General features: G+C 33.2%; 2 protein-coding genes across 2 annotated transcripts; one reads left to right on the top strand and one right to left on the bottom strand.

The window, feature by feature from the left end:
* Nucleotides 1-3,970: 3,970 nt before the first annotated feature.
* On the bottom strand, nt 3,971-7,985 carry HELRODRAFT_158934 (hypothetical protein; the record flags this gene model as incomplete). The annotated part of the gene is made up of 5 exons (XM_009010882.1): nt 3,971-4,086; nt 5,076-5,119; nt 5,250-5,371; nt 6,414-6,535; nt 7,793-7,985. The coding sequence occupies 5 exons, from the start codon at nt 7,983-7,985 to the stop codon at nt 3,971-3,973; spliced, it is 597 nt and encodes a 198-aa protein (XP_009009130.1).
* Nucleotides 7,986-8,646: 661 nt separating this feature from the next.
* On the top strand, nt 8,647-9,364 carry HELRODRAFT_158933 (hypothetical protein; the record flags this gene model as incomplete). The annotated part of the gene is made up of 3 exons (XM_009010881.1): nt 8,647-8,929; nt 9,056-9,144; nt 9,341-9,364. The coding sequence occupies 3 exons, from the start codon at nt 8,647-8,649 to the stop codon at nt 9,362-9,364; spliced, it is 396 nt and encodes a 131-aa protein (XP_009009129.1).
* Between the last annotated feature and the right edge of the window lie 2,498 nt (nt 9,365-11,862).

Raw genomic sequence — 11,862 nt, 5'->3', positions numbered from 1 at the left:
CACTAACTTGCATAGAGTTGTACTAATGCTAATCTAATAAGAAAGTTAGAAAAAAACAACACAAAAAAAGCACTGTATGTAATTTTGAAAACAAATCTGTGGCAGGAGACAACAGCTTAAGCTAACAATACACATACAATCATAACATAACAATACGACAGAACGACAACAAGACTAACGAGGTTGCTCGATTTTTAGACCTGGTCCCATATAGAATTTGATTGTTACATAAACTCTGTCAATCCGAATAAAAATTGTGAATAAAAGTGAAAATTAAAGATTTAAAAGTGAATTAAAAAGTTTAAAGTTCGTTGACTGTAGTAGTATCATCTCATCCTATATATAGAATAATACTAATAAATATAACTATTTTTATATATGATATATCCACTGAATTATATTATTATATAATTCTATAATTATATAATATAATTATATAATATAAAATTATGTAATTCCATGGATATATCAATCAATTAATTTAAAATGCGCTATTTTCGAGATGTTCAACACATAATTAGAATCAAGGGGAGGCCTATTTACCAGCATACACCTTCTTATGGGTTGAATCAGGGATATGCAAAGAACCTCAATTTTTTCAACTTTTAATTATTTTCAGTAATGTCTCCCCTTGCTCCAAACCACATAACTAGAATAATAGGACTAATCGATCAATTCGATCTATCGGTCGGGCTATTTGTCGTGCTTGGATTGTTGGCTTACGAAATTGCATGGATTTTAACGAGCAAGCTAAATGAAATATTTACTTGATTTAATATGCTTAAAACATTGTAGTAATTCTATTTAATTTTAACAATGATTAATAGAATTATGTAATATTAAATTATTTTTGTTAATTTGAATATAAAAATTGCTTTTGGTCCGGTGAAATTCGGTGGCTTACTGAAGCCGAAGGTTGGCTTAATAGGACCTTAAAGTCACCCTTTTTTTTACACTTTTCGATCATGTTAAAAATTGGTTTGCTTATGAAATAAACGGCCTAAATAAATCAAAATTGTTATTTGAACAACTATCTTCATTATATTCAATGAATATTTTACATTCTGCTGGTGCTCATAAGAAACTGGCTGCTGAAATCATACGTTGGCTTAGCAGTGGCTTACAGGGTTTCATAGAACTCTTACGATAGCACTTTTTTGTACATATAATGCTTTAAATAAATCAATATATTCATATCACAATTATTTTTGTCAGTATAAATATAGAAATTGCTTTTGTCAGGTGAAAAACAGTGGCTTACTGAAGCCGTAGGTTGGCTTAATAGGATTTTTTCTCATGTATACAATACTATGAGATAAATCAATCAAGCAATCAAACAATCAGTCAGTCAGTCGGTCGGTCAGTCAGCCGTCAGCCAGCCAGCCAGTCTGTCAGTCAATCAATCAACCAACCGATCAATCAATCAACTAAATTGATAAATTGAATGAACCAAATAAACAATAAAAACAAAAATAAATAAAAAAAATTTGCAAGGCCTGTTCAAACTCGAACAAACAGTTAACCGTACAGATCTACAAACAATTTCGAGATTTTAGTAAAGAAAGAAACACAGTAGCTGCTTTTATTTTAATTCATTCAAAAATGAAGTGACGGTTAATTAAAATTTTAAAATGTCAATTTTTTTAAAAATTCGTATTTTAAATAAACAAATATAACAAAATATCGACCGATAAAAATAATTATTATCCATTATTATTATTATCATACACACTCTTTAGAAGTTCTCGAAGGATAATAAACCACGTAACATGAACATTTAGTAAGAACAGTTCACAACATATGACTAAATCAACATACTAAACAGAAATAATTTATACATGCATGTATACAAAGTAAACCAAGAAATATCCAAAAATTATATAACCAATTTAAAAAAAAACTAGAAACCAGTCAACATTTAATGAATAAATAAATAAACATTAAAAAGATTGTTCAAAAAGGTACAATTTAAGGCGACGACGAGAATGAAATGTAGTTTGTTTTGTTGGTGTGGTGTTGTGAAGCGAAAACAAACACATCACACAAAACTAGTAAGAAGTCGCAAGAATAATAGTCAGTCACCTACCTATAATAAAATTACTCAGGGCCCTAGCTTACTTATAAACATTGACTCAACTCACTTACCTACAAATTTGTATTTCTCGTTTTAGATGTTTCAAGTATTTTATTTAACATATTTTAGCGTTTTTATTTTACTTGAAGCTCTTTAACTAATGTTAAGCCCTAGCCTACCTACAATTGTTTAACTCATCTCAGTCCCTAACTTACCTATGAATTAAATTAAAGCCCGGTTCACGGTAAAGAAAATATAAAGTTGAAGAGAAACATAGCAACAACGACACCGAATGAATGGATGTTGTGTATGTATGTGTTGTATTGATGTGTGTGTATGTAAATGTGCGGGCGCGCACTCTCCAGAAACTTCACTCACTACCGACGAACCTCCATTGCACCGACCATCATCTGACACGCATCGATGGAATGAATTTGACCGGATACTGAAAAATAAATTGAAAAAAAATTAATTCACTAAAATAAAAAACAAGCAATTGGAAAAAATAGGCAACTTACCTTTTTGAGATAACACTCAATCTTTGTTCAAATTCGAGTACTTTCAAAGGTACAATGAGACAAAAACAAATTTACCTTTAACATTATCTTCGATTTGTCATCGGAACGATCATCATGAGACGTGCTGAAACCTGAAACGTGCTGACGCCCACCACAGCCCACCTCTTATCATTCTGTAGACAAGTTTTTATTAATTAGCGAAGTAGTAAATCAAGAAACAAAGGAACGAACGAATAAATGATTAACTGAATGATTGAACGATTGGTTGAATGAATAAATTAAATAATTAATCAACCAATGATTTAATGAATGAATAGAACGAATCAATGAATAAATTAACTGAGGAATAATTTGAAAGATAGTGATAAAATGAATGAATGAATGAGAAAAATAAAAAAAAGAAACTAAATCATACTTCAAAAACCGTCGTTGTTGTTATCTTCGAATTGTCATCGGAACGATCATCATGAGACCTCCATCTGAAACGTGCTGATGCCCACCACAGCCCACCTCTCATCATTCTGTAGACATTTTTTAATAGCGTATAAGTAAATCAAGGAACAAAAGAACGATCGAATAAATGATTAACTGAATGATTGAATAATTGGTGGAATGAATGAGTGAATGAATGAATTAATTAATAAATCAATGATTCAATTAATGAATAGAATGAATTAACGAATCAATTAATAGAAAAATAATTTAAAAGATTGAGTGATAAAATGAACGAATGAGAAAAATAAAAAACGAAACTAAACCTTACTTCAAAAATCGTCGTTACTGTACTTTCCATTGAACCGACCACCACCATCTGGTCGGCACACAAAATACCATCCGAACTTCAGAGTGTCAGTCGAACAGCCAACGAGCTGATTCTTCCTACACCACCATCATCATATGTAAATCATCATGAGACAACCATCTAAAACGTGCTGACTCCCACCACTGCCCACCTCTCATCATTCTGTAAACAAAATTTTTTTATTTGCGTAGTAGTAAATGAATGGTAGAATCTTAGAAGCAAAAAAAATTAAATTATGAAATGAAAATAATGTCAAATAAATAAAATTTTAAAATAATAAAGTAAGTAAAATGTAAAAAAAACTTACCGTCGTCCATTCGTTCGACAAAGGCAGAATGTTGAATGCGGTCCGGTTCCTACGTTGTCTTCCAAAACTGGTGCCAGTCCTCCTCGAGGTTGTTGTTGAAACACAGCCCGTGTTGATGGAGAAAGATAGAAAAAGAGTAGATTTTCATCAGAAAGCTTAGCGGTGCCTGCATCGTAAATTGCTTAATAAAAATAATCCTATCTACCTATTCAACTACCTTAACTAATCTATATTAAATTGTTAATGGTACGATAGTCGAAAGTCCCCCTTCATTCTTCCTCCTTGCACAGAGGTTCACTGACAGCCAGGGCACCGGATAGAAAACCATTGACGTGCGGATAGTAGACTATTGCCGTGCGGATAGTAAACCATTTGCGTCCGGAAGCTGTGCGGGTAGTAGACTATGGCCGTGCCACATGATAAATCATTACCGTGCAGATAGTAAACCATTGCCGTCCGGATAGTAAACCACTGCCGGTACACCACTGGCCACCAAGGCTTACCTCTGACAACAGACTTCGAAATTCAGAGTCTATCGGCTATCGTACCCTCAACTTACCTATTCATTACAATTAAGCCCTAGCTTACCTAAAATTACAAAAAAACTCAAGAGCCCAATTCATTTGCCAATCGGCACCCACCCCACCACCTACGTAATGCCTTGGGCTCCAATTTAGTAATAATATAAAACTTAAACCCTAAATCTATTAATGAGTGTGTGTTACAACGTAGCCTTAACTTACCTATTCATTACATTATGGCCCTAGCTTACCTAAAATTATAAAACTCAAGAGCCCAATTCATTAGCCTTTCGGCACCCACCCCACCACCTACGTAATGCCTTGGGCTCCAATCTAATAATAATAATGTAAAACTAAATAACTAACTTACCTCTCGATACACTTACAGCGTTTATTTAATTTAAATTACAAGATTGTTCCTAGAATTAAATTATTGCTTTTAACTACCTATGAAATTAAATTACTCTCAACCTTAGTAATAATAAATTAGAATGTGTAATGAAAATAAAATAACGCTCAAATACTAATATGTGTTTATGTATGTATTTGTGTGTGTGTGTGTATAATACGCTGATGCGTGTCATGTGGGTGCGAGAAAAAATAGAAGAGATAAACTTACGCTGCCTACCTATTCAACTACATTAGTGTTGGATGCTTCCTATCTATCCTACCTACAATTAAAATTATGCCTATCTAACCTACCTATATAGCTACTTAATGTAATTGTGTGTATGTGCATGTGCATGTGCGTGTGAGCATTCTTACTTAATGTTAAATTACAGAGAAAAACAGAGAAAAAAGAATAAAACGTATCCCAGCCAGGCGTATCTTCTTTGCCACTGAATGAACGAACGTAGCCTGACATCTTCAACGATGAATTCCTTTGGAAGCTTCAACCTGAATAAAATGGATGAAATGGAAAAATCTTATTTATTTGACTAATTTAAATGAAAATAGAAAAACGAGCCGCGGTGAATTCCGCCGGAAAGTCAGCCAACTGGCAAAAAAAAGAAACCGTAAAACGTACCCCAGCAGGGCGTGCATTCTTTGCCACCGAATGAACGAACGTAGCGTGACATCACAACCATTCTGATCGTCCACGATGAACTCCTCTGGAAGCTTCAACCTGGATAAATGAACCTGAAAAACCTAAATGAATGGTAAAATCTTATTTATTCAATTTAAATGAAAATAACCGCAAAGAAACCGACCGGTCGGCAAAGAAAAGAGAAAAGAAGAGCAAAGAAAGGTATCTATATAGGATTTATGCTCTATATAACTCTATATAACCATTCATACTACCACATTCAATCAATAAAAATCCCACTAAAACCAGGAACCACCGCGTACCTGCTGAATGTATGATGTGAAACAAAACAAAAAAAAACACAAAACAAAAATCACACCACCAAGTAGAGTAAAAGAATAGGAGTCCCTAACCTACCTATGTAACAAAATTACCTTATGCCCTAGCCTACCTATATAATAAATTAATTTTTACCTCACCTACCTATGCTTCATTAACTTAACTCAAGACTCATGAAGAAAGAGAAAAAGGAGTAAAACAGAACATAAAATACTACCACACAAACAAACATGATGTATGTATGTATGTATGAGCAACCGTTAAAGAACCCACCTAAAATTAAAAAAATACCACCTACAAACATTCAAACCACCTACAAACATGCAAACTCTATATAACTCTATATAACTCTATATAACTCTATATAATTAAATAAATAAAAAAAAAATTTAAAAATAAAATAAATGAGATCAGACAGACTGCTTCAAGCGAGGCAGAATGCTGATCTGATTTTCATGTTGTCTCAGCTTCTCTATTTATACTCGTTTTTTAGTTTCTGTAATTCTAAAATATGTTTTCGGAATTTGGCATCTTTTCACAAGCTTACGACTTTGCTTTTATTATTTAGTTTAACTTTTAGTTGTACTGTGGGAGAAACTTATGAGTCTCTTTAAACTGTTGAACTGTTGACTATAAATAAATATTGCTGGAAAAACCACTTTGCCGTCGCTTTACCGATTTAATATATTTATTTAATTTAGTATATTTTTTATTCCCAGACCTAAGCATTGTAAATAAAAATTTTAAAACCAATCAAGCAATAGAATTTAGGATCTTAGGATCATCTAATTCTAATTTTCCTTCTCATAACTTTACTAAACTTACTACTGAATCTTTCTCTGTATTTACTCCAATAAATCTTTTAGAACTAACTAAAATTATTAATTCTATGTCGTCTACAACCTGTTCTCTAGATCTACTTCCTTCTAATTTACTTAAAGAATTCTCTTCAATATTTTATCCAATCATTCTCAAATTAGTTAATTTATCTCTTTCCACCTCTAAATTTCCTACTTCTTATAAGAATTCTATTGTTATTCCTATTCTTAAAAACACATCCCTAGATCCTACCTCTTTATCTAATTATAGACCTGTAACTAATATTACTTTCATCTCTAAAATAATAGAAAAAGTAGTTTTTAATCAACTCTCATCCTATTTAGACTTTAACTCTTTGCTACCTGTATCTCAATCTGGTTTCAGACCTGCTCACAGTACTGAAACTTCTTTACTTAAAATACACAATGATATCCTTCTCTCTAGTGACAATAATAATCTTACTCTTCTTCTTGCTCTTGACTTTTCTTCAGCTTTTGATACTGTTGACCATACTATTCTCTTGAGACTGCTGCATCTTTCTTTTAATATTACTGATTCTTGTCTATCTTGGTTTTCTTCTTATCTCTGTAATCGTTTTTCTTCTGTTGTTCTCAATAATTCTACTTCTAACTCCTCTACTCTTACTTTCGGGGTACCTCAGGGTTCTATCCTTGGCCCTCTTCTATTTATACTCTATACTTCTGAACTACCTCGTATTATTAATAACTTTTCTTTCTCTAGTCAACTATATGCTGATGATTCTTATATTTATACTTCTTTTCCTCCATCTAATCTCAATAATGTTCTTCATAATTTATCTCTATGTCTTTCTTCGATTATCGCTTGGTCTGATTCTATGTGTCTTAAACTTAATCCTTCTTAGTTTGAATTAATTTGTTTTAATAAATCTAAACACTCAATTACTATTCCTCCTATTATCTTACCTGATTCTAAAACTCTTGATGTCTCTCATAAGTTTCGTAGTCTAGGTTTTATCTTTGATTCTACTATGTCTCTCTCTTCTCAGATTAATAGTGTTGCTAGAAGCTCTTACTTTCATCTACGTAGAATAAAAAAACTTTTGCCTTTTCTGGATGATCCTACTCTTCTCCTTCTTGTTACTTCGTTAGTCTTATCTAGGATTGATTATTGTAACTCGCTCTACTATGGTCTTCCTGACTCTATACTCTATCCTTTAAGTAAAGCTTTTAACTCTGCTGCTCGTCTAGTTGCTCGTGCCCCTTTCTTTTCTCATATATCTCCATATCTTGTTCTCTTGCACTGGCTACCTATAAAATATAGAATAATTTTTAAAATTTGCACGTTCATGTATAAGTCTCAATCTAAATTATTTCCTAAGTACTTATCAGATATATTAATTGAACCTAAACGCCCCGGTTTACGATCGTCTTCTTCTTCTCGCTTTTTCTTAACTCGTGTTAAACACTCTTTTGCCAAATCTGCTTTTGCTTTTTCTGGTCCTTTTCTCTGGAACTCTCTGCCTACTTCTCTAACTATTTCTCCATCGCTTGCGAAGTTCAGAGCGGATCTCAAGACCCATCTGTTTTCAAAATTCATTGAGGAGCGCTGTTGAACATCGCGGAAATAGCGCTTTATAAGCTAATTGATTGATTGATTGATTGATTGATTGAAGTGCTGTTAGTCGTTAACTGTAGTGGTTGGTAGTTTCTAGTAGTCTAATGCTAATCTGTTAATGCTCGTTAGTGTTATCTGTTATTTATTTCAATTAGTAATTAGAATCAGCAGAGTTTAGTTTTAGCTTAATTATTAGAGTTTAGTAATTTAATTACTAATTAGTCGTCGTTTAGTGTTGTTACAGTTAATGAGTTAAGTGTTGTTGGTGGTTCACAAAAAATTTTTTTTATTTGAAATGCAAAAAGATACTTAACCGTCTGGCAAAACCTTAGGATAGCATTGGGCGATGCAACACGGATTGCTGTCGTCCGGAATGACATGCGTTTGTAGAAAAGTTATGCGTTTGTACAATTCCAAAAAAGCAGCAGACGAACAGATATGGCGTTGTACAAACCATACGGCCTGCAACAGAACAAAATCCATTAGAAATGGTAGTTTTTATGAAAAATGTAAGCTACCAACGAGCACATGTATCATGGTTATTATTTTTTTATTCTTAACTTAAATTATATTTTATAAATATTAAATTTTAGAATGAAAAACAATAATAATTTTGTTCATTCAGTTGACATATTATTGGAGCATGGGGGACATCAGTCAGGCAGCGACAGCTTCGTTGCTACAAATAGATAAAAATAACACGTTGACTGACTGGTTCAACCTCCATCGCCAACTCTATATCGATTGGGTACGAGACAACCCAAAAATAATTGGTGGACCTGGTCGAATTGTCCAGATTGATGAGACTCTGGTGTCCAGTAACAAAAGGACAAGGAATGGAAGGGCCAGGCCATTTCGGCAGCGTTGGGTTTTTGGCGGCATAGATAATGTTTCCAAAGAAGCCTTCTTAGAAGAGGTGGCTCAACGTGATGCGGCCACTTTGTTGCCCATAATACAACGGTAATGATTTTAACATTTTCTATTAACTTTTCCTATATTCACATTTTCTATTAACCTTTCCTATATTAACATTTTATCTAATTCTCATTCAGCCACGACAATATGGTCTGACAAGTGGGCCGCTTATGCGAACATTCCCAGAGTTACGGGACTGGCACATGACACTGTCAACAGTGATGACGTAAGTACTCAAAAAATGTACTTAAGTATAAGTACTAAGTACCCAGTAATGAAAGTACTTAAGTATAAGTGCTGAGTACCAAAACAAATTGTATACTTGATACTTATAAGTATAAGTACTAAATACATAAGTACATACCATGTACTAAGTACATACCATGGTTAATTTGAAATATTTATAAATTTATTAAACTCAGAAATCAACTCATTATTTACAGTAATTTATTTACATCAATAAAAGAGTTTGTTCTTTTTGAGTAAAAGTAAAGTTTCAAATGATTCATCACTTAAACGATTTCTTTTAGGAGTGAGAATCATTCCAGCCTGGCTAAATATACGTTCCACAGGTGCTGATGATGGCACAGTGGTATTGTACTTCAAAAACACTTGTGCGGCAGCAGGATACCTAAGGAACAATAATATAGTTGTTAACCGAAATAGCAAATTATTAATTTGTTATTAATACTTGAGAATAAAAATGTATTAAAAAATCAAGCATATACATATTATACATATATAATATATTACAGAAAAATATTGATTACCTTTTGAGTTGTTCCATATCATATGAAGGATCACTAAGATATTGCAGTCCTTCAACTTTTTCATTCGATCGTGATTCGGAACTTGGTTCGTGGAATCCATAAAAATCTGCACTAGTACAACCTCTAGTATTTCTGTCTTCATAAACTGTTGAAGAATTGCTCATTCTGACCACTTCTGCTAGAAACAAGTCTTCAACTTGCTCACGAACTGATGATTCTATCCACCTGATTTTAAAAAACGGATGGCTGATCGAAGCCACAACAAATGCTCTCATCTTGCTGTTGCTTGAAATATCTTTAAAGTCAATTATATCGCCATAGCGTTTATCCATGCCACATTGAAGAGCAGAAACAAGAGCTGAAGTGTACGATGGAGTAAAAGATTGCAGTTTTCGCTGTATAACAAATATAGTTGGTAAGACAGCACCAAAATAAGACTCCATTGAAACCTCACCTTGGAGCTTGTCCAATGCTAGTGAAATTGGTCTCATCAGTTCCAACCACTCATTAAGAAAACTCAAATCTATATTGCTGAACTTCGGCAGCTGCAAACGTTCCATCACAACATTTACTTTATCGCGAAGACTATATATAATGCTATAACAGTCAAATTCAGAATTCCAGCGTGTCCCATTCGGTTTGGGTATTGTTCTGCCTAAGATTTCATGCACAATTTCAGCAGCTTTTGAACTCTGGTGTGATGCGGTGCTGAGAGAGACACACTTACTGGATACTGATCTATATATTCTTTTGTAGTTTGAATCATTATTCAAAGCTTTACTTGCATCAGTTGTAGCAAGCAAGTTTAGAGTGTGTGAAAAGCAAGATACATGAGGAGGAAGATAAATTCCGGAGCTGTCATCTATATTACTTTCCAAAAACTTATCACCAATCTCAACTGGAGTCATTTCTGTATCATCATCATCATCAACATCTATTTGCGAATCATCAGAAATACCTGCCTCTGCAAATTCCTTGAATGCTTTCACGAAATTGCTACCATTGTCTGTCACGACATTTACTATTTTCGATGAATCCAGATCAAACTCGCTGTGAATGTTCACCAACATGGCTGCAATTTTGTCATACGAATGAATTCCACGGAACCTACGGAAGGCAAGTGTAACGCCATTGCGCTTAAAATCATCTGGATTTATCCAATGGCAAGTTACTCCAATATAACTTCGAGCATGTTGCGTCCAAATGTCAGCAGTCAATTAGCCAATGGTTATCTTAACATCCCGCTATCCATGACTAAACAAGAACAAATGTTGATAAGAGAGATAAACAAGAATGTCAATGTGAAAATGTGTGTGTGTGTTTTCATCACAGTTTTCCATTTTTAAATGTTGACATTATCTTATTTTTGCTTAAAATTTTTCTGGTACTTACAGGAAAAATTTATTACTTATAAGTACAAGTACTGAAAAATGTACTTAAGTATAAGTATTTAAGTACAGGCTTTCATATGTACTTGAGTATAAGTATCTAAGTACAGCATTTGTACTTAAGTACGTACTTGAGTACAAATGTACTTAAGAACTCGTCATCACTGACTGTCAATCATTGATATGGCTTTGTTGCTCCAAATGGAGTGCATACTAATGCCATTGAGAATCTTTGGAAGTGTGCCAAAGATCAATTTAAACGGATGCATGGTACCTGCGATGATCACGTCTCTTCGTATCTCGATGAGTTTATGTGGCAGCGCGGTATCAGGGACCGTGATGAGCGGTTTCAAAAAGCTCTTGAGCTCATCGTACATATTACCCTGTTTAAACATTTAAATTAAATTTAATTGTTACTTTTTTTTATTGCGATTTAAATTGTAAATAATTTGTATTTTCCATTTATTACGATAAAATATAATCATTAACTTCTAAAAAAAAAGTGTTTTGGCTTGCACTCGTTAATTATAAAATTTTTAAATAACATTTTAAAAAGGACGAAAAAATTAACCGCTCTAAATATCATTTATTATTTTACAAGACAAGAAAAACTAAGAATTGCGCATTTAAACATTTATTACATCAACAAATACAACGGTTATTAAAAATGAACATAAATATTAAAAAGGGGCGGAGCTAAATGGCGCAAATTAAGCTGGATTTATTTTTAACTCTTTGTTTAATATTTTATGGAATTTCCCAGTGCCATCCTAAGGTTTTGCCGCA

This window comes from Helobdella robusta (assembly GCF_000326865.2).
Source record: "Helobdella robusta unplaced genomic scaffold HELROscaffold_1, whole genome shotgun sequence".
In the NCBI taxonomy this organism is placed as follows: domain Eukaryota; kingdom Metazoa; phylum Annelida; class Clitellata; order Rhynchobdellida; family Glossiphoniidae; genus Helobdella; species Helobdella robusta.
The sequence above is the reverse complement of the archived record's forward strand: the minus strand, read 5'-3'. Positions and strand labels throughout refer to the sequence as shown.